Below are 24557 nucleotides of genomic sequence, written 5' to 3'. Positions count from 1 at the left end.
GAGGGACCATTCCGTTCATCGCCTTATCACCAGTGTCTGGGACATAGCATGAGGGAAGAAGAAACTCAATACATACTTACTGGGTGAACAGATGAATGTTTGACAGAATTTTTGCTCCACAATTTTCTAGCTTGCGTTGTTGCTTTGGACAAGTCATTTCACCTTCCAAAACTTCCAATGAAAAGATACCCAACACCCATCTCATAGATGTATTGTGTCAATTAAATAAAGCAGAAAATGATTGGGACTGATGCAAAATAAGTCACAAAGCATACTCCAAAGGACCAGATATGAGAGGCTTGGTCTCAGAACAGTACTAATGGAAGGAGGCGGGGCTTTGTGTGAGGTTAGCAAGGTGTGTCCTCGAGGAGCTGTGAAACTCCTACCCATCCACGTTTCTCTCTTTTGCTTCCTGGCTATAAGGTAAGGGATTTTGTCTGTCACAAGCTCCTGCCATGGTGTGCTGCCTCACCACAGGCCCAAAACATTTCAAGGCCAACTGACCATGGGCTGAAACTTCCAAAACTATGAACCAAAAGAATCCTTTTCTCTTAAGAAGTTGATTGTCTCAAGGATTTTGTTATAGTGACAGAAAGCTAATATGCTAGAGTTTTCCCCCAAGGGTCTCGGCTGTCACCTGCTCACTGTGAGGCCTTGGGAAGTCAATAATCTTTCAAGCTTCAGCTGACTCCCCTGTCAAATGCGGAAGGGAGGGCTCCTCTCTCCCATGCAAGGCTACTGTCAGATACCAGGTAGTAGACCTAGAAAGGCACCTGGTGGGAGACCTGGCACAAAGACCATTGCTGTGGTGCTGGACAATCTAGGATTTGGATATGCACCCGCCCCTCTCTTAGTGATCTTGGAGAAGTGGCTTAGTGTTTCGGAGCCTCCGTATTCTCATCTATAAAATGGAAACAGTAACAGCACCTTCCACACAGGTGTCCTTGGGATATGGTAAAGCTGGTCACCAAGAGTGTTTCACAAAACTGCAAGGCTACGTGCTGTGCTGGGCAGGAGAGTGAGCTGCAGACATGTGGGCAGGGCCTAGGGATGGGGAGAGGAAACTCGGCTGCCCAGAACAGCAGGGCTGTGCCTGATAACAACTGCAGGGTGGGCAGACAGCACTGAAGAGCAAACTCCTCCCCAACCAGGACCCCGCAAGGAAGGCTTTCCTTTCCCTGTCCCTGTCCTCTCCTTAGGGTCCAGGGGACCACTCCTTCTCCAGTAAGTTTCCAGAGGAGACAATTTCTGCCTCAATTCCCCTTCTGGATTACCTGCAATACACACAGTGTGCCCATAGTGAGCACACTGTGTGTATTGCGACTTGGATTGAAAGACAATGGAGGGGGAGACCAAAAACAGTGTCCCTCCCCAACCTGACTGCTCAAAACCAAATCTTAGAGCAGAGGACCCCAATCTCAGTCAGTCTTCGTCTCTGGGGACAAACCTGTAAGAATGGCTCCTTCGAGGTCAACAATGCCACACCTCCTCATCCTGCAGCTCAGGAGGATCTGAGGAAAGAGATTCTGAATCTTGAACTGACCAGGACCCATCAACTATATTCCCTCGCCCAGCCTGTGCTTAGCAAATCACAGATGTGGATACACAAATGACTCACTCAATGAATCGCTACCCACAATCTCCATGAGACATGGTGTTTGTTTGGTTTTTGGTCTGTTTTGTTCTTTGGTGAATTCCCAGTTCCCAGAAGCATCCTTGGCACTTAATGCTTAATAAATATACATTGAATGGATGGACTCATTAATAAGTCAATGAACATGGCACTGAGTCAGTGAATGACCGATGTGGGGTTCCCCAGGGGCTGAGATTTTTCCCCATGGTGCTCTCTGATAAATCCCGAGGTCCTGCTGTCGAGTCTTGGGGCAGAGAATGCACCAAGTGACTACACGTGAAGAAATGATTGCCTGCACCATTGAGTCACCAATGCATTAGGGTGTACTTTCTCAGAAGGCAGAGTTTTCACCTGCTCTAAGGCCACCACCTCAGTGTGTAGAACAGTGACTGGCGCACACTGAGTACCGAATGCATCTGTGAATGAATGCATGCATGAATAAATGAATAAATGAATGAATGAATGAATGAATGAACAAGGCCGCGGCCCTCAGTGCAAAAACAAGAGATCAAGAAAGATGAAACACAAAGAGCCTCCCTGCCCAAGCCTGGCCCCTCAGCCACCACTCGCCTCATTGTTTTTTAAATAATTTGTTGGTTGGTTTTAATTGTTGAGGCAGTAATACTTGGTTCATGAAACTGCAATATACAGAGAGGTGAAATAAATAGCTTATATATATATATATAATATATATAATATAGCTGGTTTTAAAATATTCCCTTATCATTGGTGTACTAGGTCACGTGAGTCACGGAAGTCCATAGCAGCATCCTCCAGAACTGCGAGCAATGCAGGGTCACCATGATTGGACGAGGCCGTCTATCGTCAGAAGGTCGAGGCGCGGAGAATTCCCAGGGCACGCCTTCCCTGCGCGGTGTCTCGGGACAGCTTGCAGCGGACAATAAATAAATGACTGCAAACCAGAGAGCGATTTTTGTTGGAATTTGGGGCAGGGGTAGAGGATTGGGAAACTTGAGGGAGGGGAGTTTGTTGGGGTAAATGGTACTACTTTCTCTTTCTTTTTTTTTTTTTTTTTTTTTTTTTTTTCTTTCTTTTGCTTTTAGAACCTTTGGGAAAAAGGACTTTGGTTTCTCGAGTGTCGGTTTCTTCATTCAAGTCCTCCTCTGGGTACAAGTTTAGAGCTGTCTACTCCGAGAGAGAGGCAAGCACCTATGGGTTGACAAGGGTCCCTTAGTGAGTCTTTTGTCATTGGGGGTTTCAAGTCAACAATAAAATTCTTATCAGCCCCCCACCAAGAGTTTTGGTTCAGTTTTTGTCTTCTTTTAAACACGATGTACAAAAATAGAGCTTCTTCCTTATTTTTCATGTAAAAATATTCCTCTGATGCAGTTCTCTGGGAGTGTGAGTGTGGCCAGAAGGGCCTGCAGCGGCCACATGGGGTGCCTAGCCAGGGTGCGTGGGACGGATGCGCCGGGACCGCTTGGTCACTGTCGTGTACTTAAAGGGCTTCTGCAGCTCAGCCTGCCCCTTGGGGTAACGCTTCATGAAGTGCACATCCTGCTGGTTCTCCCGGGTCTTGGGGCCCTTGCGGGGCCTTCCCTTCTTGGTGAAGCCCACATACCAGCCAGAGTACTTGGCGGACATCAGGGCTGTATAGTTGTTCTCCAGAACCTTCTCGATGAACACACACTCCTTGCTGGTGCCATCAGGCTGCAGGGAAAAGAGGAGAAATATTAAAACATTATTCAGCAATGCTTGTTAAAAGTGCAGGAAGGCTGATGTCATTCAGGACCACTGTGAAGGATACAAGGACAGTAGTGATGGGATTTTGCAGTGACAGAGAGAGACGGGACTCAACTCCCATCACAGCATGGGCAAGTGAGAGTTTACAATGAACGACTGACAGGAGAGTCACTGGGTGATAAACAACCAAGAGGAAACATCACTGGTGAGGGGGCTTCTGCCAAATCAATCAAGCAAGATTCTAGCCTAAGCCACACCAGGGTGCCAAGACATCACCTGGGAAACCCGATCAGATATCCAGGGTGATCAGTTATTAAGGGTGCAGTGTCCTTGTTAAACTACTTAGCAGGGTTCTTGCAGAAACTAGATCAAGAGAAGTGCATTAATGGATACAGGAGGAACTTAATAAAGTCTGGCCAGAAAAGTCATGAGAAGGTAAAAAAGGGAACAGCAAGGGTTAGGGAAAAGCACCCTGTGGAGAGAACTTGGGCAGGGCTGGGCAGCACAATGAAGAGGACCTAAAGTGAGCTTTTCACTTCTGTAGAGTGGCCTTTTGTTACGGACCCTGGCATCTTCTCCTACCCCCCAGTTAGGTAACAGATTCCCACTGTCATTTAAGATACTACTCCGTTCCCACTCTCTTCCCTCAGAGCCAGGGAATCAGAGCCAGACCTGACCAATCAAAACACTATTTCTGAGCAGGTTTCTGTGATTGGCTCACAGGTGAGCATGTGATCCAAACCATCCAATCACATTGTTCCCTGAGGCCTTTGTGTAAGTGACTTCAAAAAACATAGGCAGACTCAAACTTGTGAGGCTGAAATAGAAGCAGCCATTTTACTACCATGAGGGGAAATCCTGTCTGACAGTAATGCCAACACGAGGGAAGCAAAGCCAAGAGGAAGAAAGGGAAAGAAATCAAGTTTTGGTCACATCATTTGAGCTCTAGAACCAGTTACATCTGAGGCTCAAGTTACCTCACTATTATGTGTGCCAATACTGTCTCATTTCCTTTAAGCCAGTTGATATTGTACTCTGTCACTTGCAACAGAAATGAGTTCTGACAGATTTGCACAAAATCTGACATTAACTCAGCTACTCAACTGCAGCTCAACTCCACAGTGATACAGTTAAATGCAAATTACATTTACTGGAATGTGGAATGTGGCACATATTTTAATAAGTGGTATGAAGTAGAATAGAAGTTTCCAAAAATAAGAGATTTAGTGTGGCCAAACTCCAAACCTTGACTCTAAGATCTTGGGCTCCTGAACAGATATGTGAACTCTCTCGGGAGACAGAGGCATGGAGGGGACACAGCACTAATCAGTCGGCACCCTGATGAACTGTAATACTTCCTATGTGACCTCAGGCTGGCTAATTCCACTCTCCAAACCTCAGATTCCTCAGCCACCAAATGGGAACAATGATTTCTGCACCATACAGACATTGTAAGGAATGAGTCTTACAAATAAGTCTGACACATGGTAGGAACTTTGTACATTACTTTTGAAGACCAGGTAGTTCTAAAAGGGCTGGCCTGCCTCATTGGGTCTGCCTGATAAGACAAAGGGTGCTGAGAGACGAATGGATTGCTCGATGGGGAACAGTGGGAAACACACCGTGTTGGAAAGCCCAAATTAGCAGCACTCGAGTTTCCAACTAACATCTCCAAATTTAGGCCAGGCCCACTCCTCGTTCCGGATGGCCGCCCAGCCAAGTTGGAAGCCCAGCGGTCTGGCTGTGTGTGGAGACTGAGGTGCAGGTTCCAGTCTTTTGTTTGAAGTGGAAAATGAACTAGAGCTTCCAGGAACGTTCACCTTTGAGCAGAGGGCAAGACTGGGCCTTGCAGACAGAGTGCTGAACTCTACAAAAAGGGACAGGCTGGGTAAAAAAAACACTCTTTGGAGAATGATATCTCTCCAGGAAGCTGCAGAACATGGGCAGGCTTGGGAGATACCATGGGGACCCAGAGAACAGAGTGGGTGGGGACGATACAAGGAATGATTACAAGAGAAACCAGGAAACATATGCAAGGCAGATTAACAGAAATGGTTTCTGGGCTCTGGGGTCTTTGTGGACAATTCCAGAAGCTGCCTGTTCAACCTGAGCCCAAGCTCTTTGCCTCATACTAGAAAAACAAAAAAAAAAGCCAAAGGAAACTGAGCGAGGTTACATATACACCATGCTGTCTCCCTAGAATACTTGCCACTGCCTAGAAAATTGTTTGCATCCCTTACGGCTCCACTCTGCATCTGCCTCCCCTAGGAATCCTTCTCTGGTTGCCATGTGTCTCCCTGGGAAATTTCTCTTTGTCTTCCAATACTCTCCATCCATACATCAAGTTTTACTGGGCTCCCACACTCTGTTTCCTGAATCCTTAGGGCACCCCTCCCATCCCAAACCATGTTCAACTGAGCAATTCCACACTTGCCTGTCCCCTGTTGCACGAGCCTGAGTACTTCCTTGGGCTTGAGACTGCTTCCTTAGCTGCTCTTATGGCCGAGCCCAAGGCAGGGGTGCCCAGAGCATCTATGGTTAAATGACTAGGAATCACCTCACCAAGATGAATACAGTAGTAGTAACATGTGAAAGAGTCTACAAGGAAATAGACTCTGCCTTTTAGGCCCTTTACATATATCCCAGAGATGCCCCAGGATGTCCTCTTGGGAGCCAAGCTGATTAAGGAGACAGAATGAGCTAAGGGCTAGAAATCACTACCTTCCCCATTTTGTTTCCCTATATGTCCATTCAACATTTATTGATTGCTGACCACTGGCAGACATTTCCACATGCACTATGTCATTTCATGGAAGAAGATAGAGTTCAGACAACAAGACTTTCCCAGGATCATGGGACTTGTGAATGGCAGAGCTGGGATTTGAACTTGCCCTCACTTCATGCCTTCACTTGCAGCTCACTTCTTCTCTATCCAGTTCCAGAGAAGTGCATGAGATGACCAGGTGCGGAAAATCAGGTGCTGCCTGCCAAAACCCCTCACCACCCCTCCAAACCCACAGCGTCACTATGGGTACAAAGTGAGGCTATGGCTGTGCAGGAAACTAATGATGTTTCACACACATATTCAGCCCAGACCTGGCTTGACCTCACGGACTGAGAAATAGGGCATGAGCTTGGAATGCCCAGCATTCCAGAGAGGCCTACCATGATCACAAGACCCCACCATGAACTTAAGCAGGACTAGATAAGAAGCGAACAGGTAATAGCTGAATTTGACTATACCTCTACTCCTCAATGGGGTAGCGATGGGGTGCTTTTGACTCAATTTTGACTCAGTTGCTTCAGGCAAGCAGAAGCATTAATATTTAAAGAGGAAGCGAGGACCCTCCCCAGAACTTTGATAACTTAGTGGAATTCGATCCGATTTCTTCCACCCCCACATCCAACCATCTTCTTTCCAAGCTAGTGGTAGTCCTGTTCCATCTGAAGACTAACTCCTGATGACATTATTGAGCTGCTAGATCAAGCCTTTCCTAAATAATTCCCTTTCTGCTTAAAGCATTTTGAATGTCAATGACTTCCAACTAAAGTGGTCTTGATAAGGACGTTGGTGAGCAAGGCACCCTCAACCCTGCTAGGGTTGAAGGCTCATAGCCCTCAAGAAGACTTACTAATTAGTGGGCACACAAGCAAGGGAGGATGAGAAAAGCATGGTCTAGGTTGAATTTCCAGAGACGGACACCAGATACGCAACAACTCTATGGAGTAAAGGAAGGGCTGCCTCCTGGGCCAGCTGGAAGCAGGTTCAGAGAAGTGGCAGATAGTGGGGTGGTACTGAGCGTGCTGGGGCCTGGGGACAGAGCTCTGCTATTTGACAACAGTATAGAAGCAACTACAGCCAAGGACAGGGGACATGTGACACATGGTTCAATGCATGTGACCTACTCTGGCCAGACAGGTACAAGCTTGGCACTCAGAGTTGGAGCAACCCAAGGAACTATTCTGTGGCTCTCAGCTCCTAGGCTGAGGCCAAAGGTCTCCAGCAATGAAGGGGGGACTCCAGCCCTAGCTTCAAAGAGGAGGGAACTAACATTAGACTAACATGCCTAAGTGCCAGTATTATCATTCCCACTTTACGGGAGGACACTGAAAGTCAGCCAGACTGGGGCACCTTGATTCCCCCACGTGATATGCATAATTCTGGCTGAAGGCTGAACGAATCTTTAGAAGGTCAGAGTCACATTTCTATTTCTTTGGTACTCTTACTGATCTTTGGCATGTGGGTGGATGGATCCAGGATTGGTCCTGATGAGCTCCCAGGCTGGTGAGGAATGCAAGCACCAGGACAGACTGACAACTCAGAAGAGCAGATGGTCAACAGAGAGCTGATGGATGGAGGACTGGGGGACCCTCGGGGACTGGAACACCAAGGGGCAAGGAAAGGGTGGAAGCTGTTAAAGGGTGAGCCAGTAAACAGCACAGGAACAAAGAGAAGGATGGTCTCAGAAGACAGCACAGCATAGGAAGAGCCTGAAGTCCCCATCCAGAGAACGGTGGCTACAAGTGGCTTGTGCCTGGGACGTGAGGCATAAACAGCAGGGAAGCCCTCCAGCCTTGAGTGTCCCATGGAGGAGTGCAGCCCTTCCCACCAACGAGGAGTGTCCTACAGATGAGTCTGGAGCTGGGATGCAGGGCAGAAAGGCAGTAGGCTTAGTCGCTCTGTGCCTTAGAGAAGTCTAGAGCCAGAGCCTGAGATGGGGGACCCCACAGGGCAAGTTTCTGGGGAGGCAGGAGGCCAGAAGGAGGTGATAGGTGGGAGTTAGCAAAGGAGGGGACCCAGCTCTTAAGGAGGGAAATTCCAGGATCAGGGCCTCAGTGAGCAGGGTGGGTGCCCAAGAAAGAGCCTGTGACTCCAGCTTGGGGAGTGAGGGGGATGCCTAGAGGGCAAAAGAAGGCTGAGTCAGGACAGGTGGATTTGGGCACCCTGCGTCAGCAGGAAGCCAGGAGCCCAGAAAGGGGGAACCACGCGTGGCGAGGGCGGCCAGCAGGGGGGCGGGCCCTCTCGCACCAGCCAGCTGAACCGTCACCAATATTAATGACGGGCGAGAGGGCGAGGGGGCAGGAAATCGGAGCCGGCTCCTGTGGAAGCGGTGACTCAGCGGCCAGCCGGCGGGCGGCGGCGGGAGGCGGTGGCGGCGGCGGGGGGAGCGGCCCGAGGGGACGGGGCTGCGCTGACCCCGCGGTGGCCCCGGGGGTCAGGATGCCGGGAACCGCGCCGGCGGGAGGCGCTGGGCACTGTGCACCGCGGCGGGGGCAGCGCAGAGCAGGAGCCTGCGACTCGGAGCAGGTCGGGCTGGGAGGCGGCCAGGCGGGCAGCAGAACAAAGCGCCTGACGCGGGACCGGGCTGGGCCGCCGCAAGGAACGGCCTGCCAGGCCAGGGGGACCCGCCAGGCCAAGGGGACCTGCGCCCGGCCCGGCCCCGCCCCGCCCAGCCTGGACCTGCCCGCCCCTCGCCGGCCCGGCCCGGCTCGCACGACGGCGGCGGAAAGTGAATCACTAATTAAAACCACTCCTCAGTCCCGAGCTGCGCTCTTCGGATTACTATTATTTTGCTCTTTGATCAGCTTCGGTTGGTATGGGCAGTGCGGCTGGAATCTTTTCCTTCCAAATTGAGCTTTGAATCAGCCTGGCTGTAATGTGGGACCTGGGACAAGTGCCCTGGATGTGGTCAAGCCTCAGCTTTCCCATCTATGACATGGGAACAGCAGGATAGCACCAACCTCGTTGGATTATTTGGGAGTATTTTTAACGCCTGAAAGAAAATAAATGTTCAATGAGAGGGAGTTGTTATCATTGTGCGACAATTCCCCGGCCCATGTCCCTAGCCTATGGGTATGAGATAGTAGGAGAGGGCAGAGTTAGGGGGAAATCAAGAAATCAGAACCAACTTTATCTCCCCTGACTCCAACAAGGTGTAATGAGCACAGCAAATTCCCCAGGACCTGTCCCCAAGCAGGAAGAGCTCACCTCCTCCACACCCTGTTGCACAAGTTGAATACAGGGGTGAGAAAAGACCCCACAGAGAGGAGCGCACAGGAAGCAGGATTTCATCCGCAGTCATTTGCATCCCCAAAGGAATAGGTGTGTGACCTGGCCAGCTCCCAGAAGGAGCACCGAGAGCAGCACCGTGACAGCCCGAGGGTCTTCCTTGGGTGAGTCCACCCGCTAACCTTCCCTGTGTTCATTTGTTACATGCAGCTCTCTTGCCCACTCCAAACTAATAACATCTTCCTGGAATGCTAGACCTGTAAGGCCCAACACTGTTGAGGCAGCAGCTTCCGGAGGCTGCAGCTGCGTGGTACGGGGTGTAAGCCCCTGGGGATTGTTCAAAGATCACTGCAGCTGCAGCTCTTAGCCTTCAGCTCCCTGTTCCCAGACATCAAGGACTCGGGGGGGGGGGGGGGGCAGGATGCCCCAAAGCCCCATGAAGGCTCTGTCACTACCCAGCCAGCCAGAGTTTCGCACTGCCCAAGGGAGTCAGGGTCCCGCATGCACTCAAGGCTGCCTTGGTGGCTGCAGGTGCCAGGCCAGGGAGAAGGGCAGGCAAAGGAGACTCCAGCAGGGACTGATCTTTCACCCCTACACACAGCACTTGCTCCCTCACCAGGCCTGTTTGCCACGTGGGGCTGATGGACCCTACACACACAGTTTCAAATCCCTAGAGCGGCCGGGGCAGGGGTGGGGATGGGGTGTCTCCTGTCTCCCAGGAATCCAAGCCGCCACTCACCTTCCCCACGAGCTTGCCTTTGCGGTTCATACACAGGTAGAACTCCGTCTCCTTGCCCTTGATCCGGACTTGACTACCGAAGGTGTCTGTCTCCACTAGGAGCTGAGCTTCGAAAGGTAGAAGGAGAAAAAGACACATTTTTTAACCAGAGGCAATGGCTTCATCTAAAGACTCAGTGACTCAAAAGGCTCCCTGATCCTAGTACTGGTCCCCTTCCTTCCCCAAAGCCAATTTTTGGGGATCCCTCTGACAGAACCCATGGGAGCACTCTGCCCCTCCAGCAGAGTGACTGAAGCTGCATCACACCTGTTCCCCCAGTGGAGCCTCCAGGCTCCCCTTGCAGGACCCAGAGAGCTGCAGGCAGGGGGCCGGTCTGTCCTCTGTGGCTGAACACCAGTAGGTGTCTCCCTCACCTCTTTATCTTCGCCTGGATGCCATTCCCCAAGGCAGGACAGGCAGCCATACAAAAAAGACTAGTCCCTAGATGAAGAGAACAGGCAGACACACATGCGTGTGTATATACACGCGTGCACGCACACACACACACACACACACACACACACTCGCTGACTTTGCAAGCTATTTCCTCCAAAAGTTCAGTCAAAAGCTCTTCTCCTGGGAGAGACATCTTGAACCTCTGCTCCTGCCTCCCACCCTATCCCAGCACCTCTGCCATGGCTCCCTGAAGCAGGAAGACACAGGGAGAAAAGCCCTGGGAAAGGGGACTAGATTTAGGATTTTTCACTTCCTTTCATCGAGGCCTCCAAAGCTGGAGGGTAATGAACTTCAAAGAGCCCAGAAGTCCTGATCAGAACGGATTTCCCCTCAGCCCTGGCCAGATACCCCACATTAGACCATCCATAATGCACAGTGCCTCCCTTGGGTTGCGGGTGTCTAGGGCTAGCCCTCCAAATCCCTGTCTAAAAAGGGCACCAGGGCAGCAAAGGTGGGGCTCCCTTGACTTGGCATACTGTATCCAGACCCTTCTCTGTCCCTCTGGCATCCACATTTCTCTCCCAGGAGGGTTCTCTGTGACCAGAGCCATGCACCTTCCAAGCTCTCACTCCTTCTTGGTCTTGAATCTGGTGCCCGGTTCCCCCACTTCCCTGTCCCCACAGCTGCTTTCTTTGGCTTCTACCCTTTCAATTCTCACACCCCCTTCCCGGGCTCTTTGCTTCCCAGCACCTGCCCCCCTTCACCCGCAAAAGTTTAATCTCAACGACAAGGGACTTGCTTCTCCATAACCAAAACCACAGCCCCAAATTCCTGAGTACAGTATCCTTGGAGCCACAAAGAGTGTACCTTAGTGCCCCTAAAACGCACTAGGTATGATTTTAATAAAAAAAAAAATTTACAAATATAGACCCTGGTGCCCTGCTGTGAAAATTGAAACCATCTGGAACTCAAGATTTCCAATAATTAATCTAGCCCTCCTTTGACACTACTGCTAATTAAAATATGATACCCACCTTTCCAAGGGGGGAAAAAGAATTTACATAAAATTTAAAGATCTAACAAGAATTTAGTAATTTGGGAAACAAGGGGAGGTACATTCTTCTCTCCACCTTCCCCCTAACTCCAGTAAACAAAGAATCAGAAACAGCAACCAATTTTGAAGTGGAGGCAGGTGGGTTAAAAGCCTGATCCTCCCTGTTCTTCCTGAATGCGAACCCCTTGCAATTTCTAATTTTTGCGCCATTCCCAGGGCCAAATGACACAGTGGCTCACGGACTTGCTTCCTCTATGCCATCACAAAGATGGAGTCCAACAGCTTCTGTGAGGGCAGCATATGCATGGGGTAGAAGCTTTGGCGAGGACGTCCCCAGCCCCTCTTGCCAGCCAACCATGAGACCCTGGACCTGTTTCTTCTTTACCTGTAACATGCAGAGAATCGTCCTGATTCTCCAACAGAATCTGTGAGGATTACATAGTAGGATAGCATCCTGTTGCCAGAGGCTGGGAGGGGAAGCTCAGTGACTTTGGTTTAAATTTCCTAGAAACTATAAAACCAAATTGTTTTCAAGGAATGGAAGGAGACAAACAAGAAGAAAGGAAAAGTGGGCAAATCTGAGAGAAAGAGAGAGAAAAAGAGGGAAATAGGAAAAAGAAGGAAGAGAGTCAGAGAGTGAGGGCGACCCAGATCCTTGTACAAGGCTGCCCACCCCGCAGTGTCACCCGCTGCTCTGCATCTGCTTAGCTTCCTCCAGAGTGGCAGGCTTGCCACACCGTGAAGTATGTCAGAAAATGTCTGGGGTCAGGTGCAGGCACACAAGCTTATGATCCCAGCTACACAGAAGGCTGAGGCAGAAGGATCACAAATTCAAGCCCAGCCTGGGCAATTTGACAAGACTCTGTCTCAAAATGTTTTAAAAAGTAATTAAAGATGGAGCTCAATAGGAGAGTGCCCCTGGGCCCCATCCCCAGTGCCAGAGAAGAAATGAAGGAAGGAGGGAGGGGGGCAAGGAGGGGAGGGGAAGCAATGAAGGACTGTCCAGAGTCAGGGCGCACAAGCCTGGCATCGTCATCCTAGGCTGTGTTACTCTAGACAAGCCACACCCCTACACGAGCCTCAGTTTCCTCACCAATGCAAGAGGGAGGGGATAACTTAGTTCCAGTTTCTCCCTCCAACTGGGAAGTAGCATCCAGGACAGGGACAGGCGATGGGAGATGCCATGGGTATGGGCCCAGGACACCCCAAGTAAGTCCAAGGGGAAGCTGCTCTGTGTGCTCCTCCCACACATGCCCAGGTTTTGGTCCTCCGAAAAAACTGCAATGCACAAGAGCTGCCCCCTCTGTGAGCCCCTGAAGCCACAAATCCCCATAGGCTTAACTGTCTTTGTCCCCATTTTCCAGTGTAGGCAACTGAGGTTCAGACTAACAACAGAGCAAAAGGGGCTGACAATCAGGGCTGCCTGCAGCTGTCTGCCAAAGCCAAGCTCCAGGAAGAGGCCCCAGCTCCAGAGAAACCTGCCTCCAAGTACCACCCCCAGTACTCAACAGCCAGAGCCACAGAAGGAGGCCCTGGCTCATGCCAGAGCTGTCCAAAGCACCTGGGGCTGGGCAGGACGGCACCTCGGCCACTACACGGGAGGGTCTGCACTGGTCTCTGCTGCACCAGAGAGCCAGAAGCTGGCTTCTCCCCAGCCCCCACCCCACCCCCAGCTGCAGCACACAGCAGAGTGACCTAGACTCTGCTCACTGCATGACATCATGAGGAGGGAGCTGGGCCAGAATTATGTAAAGTCTTTGGGGAGTAATAGCAGCTGAAGTTCTCTGAGAGATGGGGGGGCCTCCACCCAGGCCAGGTTTGCGCAGAGCCTGCCTGTGCCTCAGCAGCCCCTCCTGTGACCCAGGTCCTCAAGATGCAGTTCTTGGGAATCAGAAGCCCCATCTCCGTCCAGTTGGCCTGGTGGGGCCTGCAGCAGGCCAGGTGAAGGGCTGGAGGACATTATCTCCCTCCGCTGTGGCCTGAGCAGCTCCACAGCTGCCTGCTTCTGCCACTCTAGCCCTCTCTGGTTTCCCCTCCACACATCAGCCAGAGGAATCCTTTAAAAATACTAATTTAATTATGTCTCCTCCCTGCTCAAAACCGCCTAGGGATCCCCAACTAGAAGAAAATCCAAACTTCAGCTGACGCCTGCTTTCCTTCCCTTGCTCCTCATCTCCCTCCCAGCCCCTCAGCTGCATGAGCCCCCTTTGCTGTTCCTCCCCTAACACCCCAAGCAGGCTCCCTCCCACAGCCTTTGTGATGGAGGCTGCTTCCCCCAGAGCTCCCCTTAGTGGCCTCTCAATCTCCCAGGTGGCCACCCAAATGTCACCCTTTCAAAGAAGCCTTCTCGGAGCACGCTAACGTGGACACCACATTCTCAGTCCACCGGTCAGCCCCTGCACCCTGTTCCTCAGCGCTCTTCTCCAGAACTGTCCAATTTATGCAATAGAGGGTGTAAGTGTCCCCTGAAGACCCATGTGTTGAAGCTGGCTGCCAGTTTGTGGTGCTGTTGGGAGGTGGCAGAACCTCTAGTTGATGGGGCTCAGCGGGAGGAAGTTAGGTCACTGGGGCACACCTTCAAAGATGATAGGGGAGGCCGCCCCCACCCTGTGTCTCTCGTTTGGCTTCTCGATGTGAGTTGAGCAGCTTCCTGTGCCGTGCATTCCCATCATGATACGTTGCCTTGCCACAGGCCCAAAAGCCATGGGCCAACCGGATATGGACTGAAATCTCCCAGATGGTGAGCCAAAAGAAACCTTCCCTTTCTTAAAGTTAGTTAGCTTGGATAGCTTCTTACAGGAACGGGAAGCTGACTAACACTACTTGTGGCCCTTTTTACTGTCTGTCTCCACTTCCCAGAAGGACAAGGGCCTGTCTGCTTCTTTGCCTCTGTGATTTCTAGTACTTCATCCAGGCTTGGCTCAGGAGCATACAGTCAATCAGTAAGTTTTAATATGTGCATAAACAGCCTTGTGAAATAGATATGGATTAGCTGGCTGTGGCAGTACACACCTGCAATCCCAGCATGCTGGGAGGCTTACACAGGAGGATGGCAAGTTCAAGCTCAGCCTGGGCAGCTTAACAATTTAGCAAACCCCCTGTCTCAAAATAAAAAAAATGGGCCAGGAATATAGCTCAGTGCCAAGAGCCAGGGTTCAGACCTCAATACTAAGAGAGACTGATTGATTGACTGATTGATTGATTGATTGATAGATTGATTCAGGGACGTGAAATGACACAGTCGAGGGCACTCAGCTGGTAATGGTAGATAAGGGTTCAAACCCAGTATTCTTACTTACTTTTTTCATTGCTAAGACAAAATACTGGAAGCCCAAAATTAAGGGAGAAAAAGTTTACTTGGTTCACAGTTTGTAGAAGTTTCAGTCCATAGTCAGCTGGCTCCGAGGCAGGGTGGCACAGCAGACAAATATCAGAGAGGCGCAGTTCATAGCAGGCAAAAGGAACCAAAGCAAGCAATGGACCTTAACAGCAACTTTTTGCCCTTTTATCTTATGCAGACTACTCAGGACAGGTAGCACTCACACCCTTAACCCTAGTGCTCTTGATCCTAGCATTGCACCATGAGTCAATCACACACCATAGATTCAGCCACCTCAGAAAAAGCTGCTCCTGTGACCCCATGAGAGAAACTGTAACACGCAGCCTCTAATTCTACACTCAGTGCCTGTAACCACTCTGCTCTCACCTGCTGTTATTCTTGGCATTACTTACATCACTTGATAAAACCCTCCCACCACCACTCCCCAACTTCAGTGACAAGGAGAAAAGCCCTTGCTGTGTGATGAGAGAGAAAACCTGTCCCCGCTCTCTGTGCCAGGGCAAGGTAACCTCTTCCAGTCCCGTCCCTCTAGGAAGTATCGGTAACTCACGCTTCCCAGAGTGTCAGTTACAGTGCTGTGGGCTCTGTTCTGACTCCTTTACAGGCACTATTGCATCCAATCTTTGCAGCAGTCCTGTGAGGTCCGAACCATTGTTATCCTCCTCACACAGGTGAGAAAACAGAGTCCTGAAGGCCCACAGTGATAGGGCTGAGAGTCAACCCATCCAGTCCAACCTGGGCGTCTTGGTTTTAGCCTGCCTCACGGCTTCTCCTCTCTGACACCAGACCCCTTCCCCAGGGAGTAAGTGAGTGCCAGTCTTCCTGTGGGCTGTAATTTCTTGGGGCAGAACTCAGGGGATAGCGATGCAGAATAAAAGGTTGGGGTCCATTCTCCTCCCCCCCCACTCCACTTCCACATGACCTTGAGGGAAAATGGAAGGGAGGAAGCGTCACTGCTAGGGTCACCTTGAGGAAGACACCTTGACGATGATACCAGAAGCCACCAGGAGCAGGCGGAGCTGGCCTGAGGCCACAGCCGGCACCGTAGTCAGGGAGCATTTCTGATCTAGAAAGGGCAACAAGTGCCTTATGAAACCAGATGAGGGGGAAGACAAAATGGGGGTGTCTGCACTCAGCTCCCCAGAAGCAGAGCCCACAATGCAAGTCTCCCCACTGCCCAGCCATGGCTGGGGCCAGGAGGGTGTCCGGAGGGAAAGGAGCTTGGAAGATGGAGTCTGTCCTTCAGCATCCAGAGAGGAAGCCAGCACAGAAAAGACGGGGAAGGGAGCAAAAGGGAGGAGGAAAAACACACTGCTCGTAAATGCCCGGAGTAATGATGATAATAAAAAGACTTATCTGAGCATCCACCACCCATCAGGCACTGCACTGGGTCCTCACACCACTCTGTAAGGTAGGAACTAGGATGCCATTTTATAGATGAAGAAACTGAGGCGGTCAAATGAGCAGCCAAATTACTTTCCCAGAGTCATGTGGTAGGGCCAGGACTTGGAGACAGGCAGAGGAAGTCCAGAGCTCGCCTGTAGCAGACAGACTCAGACAGAAGTAGATAGGCAAGCTGAGTGAGGACAGACACTGTGCAGGACTGCAATAACAGAGAAGAGGGACTGACTGATTGATTGATTGATTGACTGACTGATTGATTGACTGACCATCGGACTGATTGCAGCATGCTTCCCAGTAGGGGAGGTCCAGGCCTTACTCTGAAAACTTAGAGATTGAAGGGTTGGAAACATCAGAGAAGGACAAAGGGGAGGCAGCCAGAGAGCTCCAGAGAAAGCAGCACAGAGAGACAGAGTTGAGCACCAGAGACTCAGGAGAGCAGGCCGAGAAAGGAAAGCTGGCGGCTGGGTTGTTTTCTCCAAGGCCTGTGAGTGCAGCAAGGAGCTGGGGGCCTGTGCAGGCCGTGAACTGGGGACCAGCAGGCAGCCGGTGCTGCCATCCCAGTGCTGACAGAGCTGCTGGCCCCTCTCCAGGCAGCATCCTCTGCTGAGGACGTGTCCTTGGTCCAAAGGCGCTGGGAGGTCATGCTGAATCAGCCTTCTCTCCCTCCCCTCTGACGCATGACCAGGTGGAGAAAAGGGACAGTGGGGACGGGTGGGGAGAAGGTCTCCTTCTGGGGACATTTCCCCACTGTATCATGCACACGCTCCCTCCCACACTCATACACAATGTGCTCTGGCCTTTTCTCCAAAAGCAGCCACAATTCCCCTTCTCCTGAGGCCCCCTGAGGAGGTCCACGGGCCGTGTGCACGTGGGCTCGCCGGAAAGGCGGAGTGGGGAAGTCAATAGGATTGATCAGAAGCTGTCTGTAATCCTAGCTGTAGCTCTAGGACAGCCACTTCAGAGTGGGGGTGGTGAGGAGGCCACCCCTCACTGGAGAGAGGGGCTGTGGGACAGCAGCTCAGAGGACACGAGGTTCCACCGGGGGTCCGAAGGCCCTTCCCAGCTGAGAGCACTCTGGGGGAAGCCAGGCCTCTGGGTCACTGTGTCCCCGGCACACAATGTCAGAATGGAGAGTGAGGGTGGACAGAGAGACACTGACGGCCGCACACCTACCACATGCTGACACTGTGTGAGGCACCTCCCTGGGCATGGAGAGGAGCCCCTTGGCCTTGCACCCCAGGGGTTGGATGAGCCCATCCCCGTGCAGAAGCACACGGGTGGCACCCATGGGCACCCTCACTCAGGCACACGCTCAGCTGCTGTGAGCTGGGCAGGCTATCTGCACGGAGGGCACAGCAATGGACAAGACAGACAGAAGCCCCTGCCCTTGGGAGTCTGCATGCTAACAGAAACAGGGAGTGAATAACAAAATACAGAACGAGATGTCAGACAGCAATAAACACTAGGAAGAAATTATACTGCTGAAGGGTGGAAGTGGGGATTCTCTGATAAGGGAACAGCTGGACAGAAGCCCGAGTAAAGTGAGGGAGGTCCCAAGAACACCGGGGAGGACGGCACCTCTGAGTGGAGGGGACAGCAGACACAAACACCCTCAGACTGGGATGTGCCTGCATGTTCAAAGGACACAGAAGGCCACAGTGGCTCAAGCAGAGTGAGCACAGAGCAGGTGTGGCACTGAGAGTGGCAGGACTCCAGTGAGGCCGTTGCAGGCTTGCACCCAATTCAAGATCTTGGGTTTCCTGTTAAGTGGCCCAAGTGCCTCTGAGCAGTGGAGGGCCATGGATGGGCTGATGGAGGAGGGACTGGGGAGAGGTCAGACTCAGAAAGCAGGAGGTCCCTACAGCTCAGCTGCAGCAGCCAGTTCAAACGACCTTGCTTTTGGCTCCAACAGTGCTCCAGCAGGGACTAGGATGAGAGTCACCGGTTTAACCAAAAGCCCTGCAAGACAAACAACCTACAAGTAGGGCCTGCTCCCTGCCTTGTGCTGGACATGGGGATACGGCACAAAGCAAGACAGAGCCTTCGCGGGGCTCAGCATCTCAGATGTCAGCCGCTGGCTCTCCCCAGGAGGAACTTCACGGGGACAGGGGTGACCATGGGGGCTCTGGGACATTTCTCTCCAGCTGAGGATTCAGGAGCTACCCTCCTGGAGCCCTGGAGGCACAGGTTCTTCCAGGCTGAGCTGCAGGAAGCGTAGGGCGCGCACACACACACACACATCAAGCAGCCCGCTCTCTTGAAAGGTGGAGACCGAGGCAGCAGGTAGACTCAGGTCATGTGCAAAGCTATTGGCTTCAGATCTCTACATGAAGTCAATTCCTAGTAAGGAACAGGGAGGGCCAGCCTGTGAGCCCTGGAGGGCTCGCATCAAGCGTGTCTTACCATCCCACCCGCAGTGCTCAGTAATTTGTGCAGCGCAGGGGCTGGGGATTTAGCTCAGCAGCATAAGCACCTGCCCTGCAAGTGTGTGGTTGTGAGTTCGATCCCTGGTACCGATAAAAAAGAAAAAGACAAAAAAAAAAAAAAAAAAAAAAAAAAAATTTGTGCAGCGCAGTGAGGAATCCTGGTCTTAACTGAGAGGGGACTGCTCACATCAACAAGATGGCCCACGGCCCTCCTGTCTCTTCTGCTGCTCAGAATCCTGTCGAGAAGGCTCACCGGCTTGCACTGGAAATGCCAGGGCCCTGTGATGGGACTAGGGCAGCTCCCTCTTCCAACAGGGGAACCTCCTTGGAGCCCATGACAGCAGCCCTGCCCTCTCCCACAGGACAGGAATAAGTTCCAGTGGTTATCATTAATATCCCTGTTTTAACAATCATCTCATCTTCCAGCAAAGACCTCCTCTCATTTCTGTCACCCCTGTTCTGCAGCAGAGAAAACAGGATGGGAGGAGCTGACTCTGGCCAGTCTCTCCTCCCCAGTGGTGGGGTCCAGATTCAAACCCCATGGGATTCCTTGCAGTCTGTCCCCATGCCTGGCATGCCAGCCCTTCCTTGGCCGGTGTTAGGGCTGCACTGAGCACTGCTGGTTCTTTGAGGTTGGTCTACTGCAAAATGGGTTATCTACATTACTTTTTCCTCAAGTGAAGAAGTCTTCTTACAGTGAAATCAGGCTGAAACAGCCAATCACAAGATTTATCAAAGAGGAGCTGCCACTAAGCTCCTTTCTAATGCTGGGCCCTCCCTCTGCCTGCACGGGGGCTCCCTGTTCTAACTGTCCAGCTGTCACCCAGCAACCCCGCTTCTTAGGGCCAGGAACAATTGGTGTCTCCACCTCCTTTCACATGCTAGCTTAGGATACAAGCAGGGTGGGATTCCTCCTTCATCCCCATTTGGCAGATGAAGAAATTGAGACTTGCTCCAGACTACGCAGGTTGTTTCAGTGGCAGAACTGCAGCTGGAAACCCAGGTGCCCTGCCTCTTGGTCTAGTGCTGTTCTTTGAGTCAGCACCCACCTACAAGACAGTGGTGACCAGAACCAAAGATAAGGAAAGAAGGTGATAGACCTCCAGGTGGGCAGATGTCAGCATCCTGACTGCCAAGCATCCCACCACCTTAGCCTCCAGCACTCTGTCCAGGTGACTTCTTCTTGAGGGTCAAGCCAAAGCTAAGAAAGCCCTGATTCTTGGAACATCCCACCCTTAGGGCCTCCAGAGAGCTGTGCAAGCTTTCAGGACAACAGAAAGACAGATCCTCTTGCCGAATTGTAGGGTGCAGAAGTCCCAGTGACATGGAAACAGCTGTCACCAGAGGACTGTCACCGTGGTACAGCTGTGGAAAAGGCATCCAGACAAGTGAGACCTCGGGATGGCGGCCTTAGATCCAGATCCACCAATCCCAGCCTTTGTGAGGCTTCTGGATTCCAGTTCTTTCTAGGTATTCTGTTTCTATTTAAGGTTCACCGAAATGCTGATCCTGCGTGTTATCAAATGCTGTGATGCGCAGTGGGCGCTGCAAGTCCCGCGTGGCAAGTGCCTTCAGCCAGCCCCAGCCCTGAGAAGGGGAGCAGGTTCCTGAAGAGCCCTGGGCCCCAGGGCTGCCCCACCCCCAGGCAAGGCAGCCCCCTAATACAGATCCAGGAGGCAGCCTCGTCCTCTCACCCGGTGTGGCCACATAAATCACCCTCCCAATAATATTTGTATTGATTATCTAGATTGGAAGCCTCAATTGGCTCCATTGTCTCACTTTCTCTTCCAAGGCTCACAGATGGGGTCCTTCAGCCTCATCTGCGTTTCTAATGGGACATTTAAATGTAACAGCAGCAGCCCACTAGGCCCCCTGCTGCCCTGGGTGGTGAGGAATGCATAAAAATGTTCTTTGAGAGAGGCGATTAAGTCTAGAATGTGTGGAGATGGAAGAGAAGACAAGATGGACTAGTATGGTAGTGCTTGTTAGAAATGCAGTCACATGGACCACACCCCGACCCAGGGCAACAACAGGGCATTTTAACAAGGTCCCTCGGTGGTTAATGTGCACAGCAGCACTTAAGAAGCACCCTTTTAGTACAAACCTTGTATTCTGCAGAAAAGAAACTGAGGCCTGGAGATGGCAAAGGGCTTGTCTAAGGTCACAAGGCAAGTAAGATCCCTGGAGCTCCCAGACACAAGAGGACAAGTGGCTCTGGAGTGAGGGGTCGGCCACATCCAGGCTCCTCTCCCTCCTCAGCTCCTGCCTCATGTCTCAGGGTGTGGACAGATGGTTCAGACCAGCATCTGACCCCCTTGTACTCTCCCAGCCTGGAGGGCCCAGCAAGAGCTCCTGGGACTCCCCAGGAGGGCACCTCCTCCCGCCCCGGCCAGCCAGCTGCCCCTTCCCTGGCAGCAACTGGACAGAGGATCCCAGGGAAAACCGCCACCTGGGTCTACCCGGCACAGTCTGCCGAGGGGGCCCAGGCGACAGAGGCCCAGAGAGTCCACCAGCAAGAGGGAGACTGGAGAGGAGGAAGACGGTGGTCGGAGGGAGGGAGGAACAGAGAGACAGACAGGAACAAAGCAAGAAGGGGCCAGGACCAGGAAAGCAAGGGAGGGGAAGGGAGGCAGTAAGAATGATGGTGGCGAGGAGGAGGGGAGGCAGCTGGCCTTAGGTGCAGGAGCCCAGCGTGGCCCTTCCCGGCCTGGCCTGGCCCGGCCCGGCCCAGCCCCCCATGCTGGTGCAGCTGCCACACTGGAGCCCTACCATGAGGTCAGTCCTGCCCTGGGGCTCAGGGAAAATAAATGGTGTCCAAGATAAAAGGTCCAAGAAATTATTTGTCTTGTTGTCATGTCCTGACTGCAATGGGCAGGCACTGGCGGGCAGGCGGGGCATCCTCCCAGCAAGGCTGAGGCTGGCAGGCTCACTGTACACACAGGTCCCCGGCCTCAGCCACCACCTTGACCACACACAGCCTCCTCAGCTCCTGTGTGCCAGGAGCACCTTCCAGAACCTGGACCTGAGCAGTTAGAAGCTGGCGGGGGCAGGTGCTTTCCCAGAGACGGGCGAGTGCCAGGAGCCTCACAGCGGCCTCGGCCCTTCCTGCCTAGCAATTCTAAATAAATAATCTGCGTGCTAAGTATTTGCTCAGTGTCTGTCTTGGCCAGATCCCCGCCAAGCTGTGGGAAGGTGGAATCCGTCTGTTTTGCTCACTGCAGAGGGTCCTTGGCTGGTGCCCGGCAAGAGAGGGGGTCCCCTTCCTCCTGGTTCCCGTGCACAAGCAGCATCAGGGAGGGTGTGAGGGTCAGGCAGTTCCAGAGTTAAGGACAGGTCAGAGGGACCACGGCTCAAGGTGTGGTGAGGGCCACATCTCACAGGTTCGTGAGCTCCAACTGGAAACCCATATGCGCAGTGAACACATCACACTCACACCCACGCACACCTGGCTGGTTCTACCACCAACACCAGCATCCAGACAGCATGACCCAGGGGCTTCTACCCTGCCTGGTCTGAAACTGGACCTGGTGAAACCATGGCATGAGAAGCAGCCACCTGCTATAGGGCATCCTGGGCAAGCCACCAACACTCATGACAACTGCCACTTCATGGGGCATCTGCCAGCCAAAGCAGCTTTTATCCATTCTTTAGAACTCACAATAGTCTCTACAGGGTTCACTGCTGTGCCCCCATTTTACAGATAAAGAAATGGTGGCCCAGAAAGACTCAGTGTTAGGTCAAAGACAACACAGCAAACACACTGCAGAGCTGGGATCTGAACTCGTACCGCACAGGGGGAGCGGAGGGGCCAGCACATACCATACTTGTCCCCATCCTCGCCACGGGCACTGATCCTGCGGCCCAGGACCTGGATGTGTTTGCCACTGGTCCGGCTGTAGAGCTGGTACAACCGCAGCTGCTTACGGCTCACATCGTCCCGAGCCCGCGTCTGGTTCTCCACATGGATGCGGAAGTCCACGTTCTCCTCGGCCGCCAGCACCTACGCAGGAAAGGGGACACTGTGAGCCGGCTGCACTCGAATCTGACAGTGAGGCCTCCTCTCTGCCAGCTCGGGCCAGGCCTCAGTGGATGCCCCGAACCACTCTACTCCGACTCCTATGTCACAGGGAGGCAACTGAGGCTCAGAAAGGCAAGCTGCCCAAGGCAGGTCCAGCTAGAAAGTGGCAAAGCTCAGAATCAGGCCTAAGTCTATTTAATGTTGCCACCACAGCCCCACATAGAAGAGCAGAAGAAGCACAGCTATGTAGCAGGTTTCTCACGTGACCTCAGGCAACCGTTTATTCTGTCTCGGATTCCTTCTTGGTAAAGTGGTAGCTCAAGCCCCAGTCCTGGTGCCAGGCCTGGATGGCAGTGAGGCTAAAGTGAGAGGATGGGACTGACATCCGTACAGCTGTGAGGGCAGAAGAGGGGCAGAGAACTGCTGGCTGGGTTTCAGCAGGGAAGGAGGGCAGCCTGGCAAGCCTTAATTAGGGGCCAACGGCCCAGCGTGCGCTGCGACCCCCCGCCCAGCACCAGCTGCCAGGGCAGGGTCCTCCCCACCCCACGGGCCCTCACACTCACTTGGATGAGGCCCCCACCGCAGACCCCTCCTGGAGAAGCCTCCGCTGTGACCACCCATGGAAACTTCCAGCGATGCTCCCGGCTTAGCTCTCCTCTGTCCACATTCCCCAGGAAGCCTTCTCTGACCAGGCCGACTTCCCTCCTCACTGCCTTGCTGATCTACTCCATTCATGCCCTCTGCCAGTCCATCCTCCACTAACCCAGTGCTCTGATACAATCCTCCCTTTCCCCTCTGGAGGTCCTCACCACGACCTCCAGGACCCACAATTGAGAACCCTGCTGGTTTTCGACCTCTTCCCCTTATTGCTCTACCCACACCTGCTGTGCTGGCCACCTTAACACTCTGGAGCCTTCCAAATGCCAAACACGCTTCTGCCTCAGGGCCTTTGTACTTGCTCTTCCCTCTACTCTCATGCTCTTCCTAAACCTCCATACTCTGCCCCGACTTGAGCATTTGCTCAAAACATCCCTCAGATAAGCATTCCTGGACCACCTTTCAGAGGCGGCCCCACCTCTGTCATTTACCACGTTTGACCACATTTTGTTTATTTCCAGCACTCACACACTTTGAGTAAGTGAATGAATGAATGATTAAACAGATGAATGCTGACAAGACTTGGAGCCCAGTTGGGACACTTAGCACTAAATCAGGTTCTCCTACAAGCTACTGATTGCATGCATCTTCCATCTCATCTTAACCACAAAACCAAACAGGTCGTGAAGACTACACAGCATCGTCACAAAGCCTGGTACAGCGCTAGGCACATGGTCCCACCAAAGCAATGGTTCTTGGGACTCTGGCTGCCCAAGCCCCTATCTCACCCCCCGGCTGTAGGTTTCCAAGGCCAAGGAGCATGCCTTCCTCATTGCTATGGTCCACGCACAGCCCCGGTCTCTGAGCACACGCTGACTAGCAGGTCCCCCGCCCCAGCCTAAGCCTCACAGCCATTTCAGCAAAACCATATTATTGAGCCCTCACAGTTGTCCTCCAGCTGGAATCCTCATCCCACATTACAGACCAGGAAATTGAGGCTGCACAGTTTAAGAGATTCGATTACAAAGCAAGCAACGCAGAGTTAACCCCAGGCTTTGGGGAGCTTCCTGTGCACTGTCCTTCGGGACAGCCATGGGCCATGCCTTAGTATTGGCAGAAGCTCAGCCCAGATGCAAAGCCCGGGGCATGGGGACAGCTCTCCAGCTAAGGGACTTAAGCCCCTCTTAGCCTTAGTTT

At 52.4% G+C, this 24557-nt stretch overlaps 1 protein-coding gene across 2 annotated transcripts in view; it reads right to left on the bottom strand.

The window, feature by feature from the left end:
- Positions 1–2207: 2207 nt before the first annotated feature.
- Fgf18 (fibroblast growth factor 18) overlaps positions 2208–24557 on the bottom strand; it is a 34682-nt gene continuing 12332 nt past the window's right edge. For both annotated transcript variants that reach the window (XM_003473332.5, XM_063230774.1), the window contains 3 exons: positions 22565–22745; positions 10087–10193; positions 2208–3304 (listed from right to left, as the gene is read on the bottom strand). In XM_003473332.5, coding sequence (XP_003473380.2) covers positions 3038–3304; positions 10087–10193; positions 22565–22745 — 555 coding nt within the window. In that variant the 3' untranslated portion in view covers positions 2208–3037. The remainder of the gene's footprint in view (positions 3305–10086; positions 10194–22564; positions 22746–24557) is intronic.

Source organism: Cavia porcellus, unplaced genomic scaffold (genome assembly GCF_034190915.1).
Source record: "Cavia porcellus strain 051 isolate PalLab524CR breed Dunkin Hartley unplaced genomic scaffold, mCavPor4.1 scaffold_19, whole genome shotgun sequence".
NCBI classification, from domain to species: Eukaryota; Metazoa; Chordata; class Mammalia; order Rodentia; family Caviidae; genus Cavia; species Cavia porcellus.
Note: the sequence above shows the minus strand (reverse complement) of the source record. Positions and strands in the feature narration are given on the sequence as shown.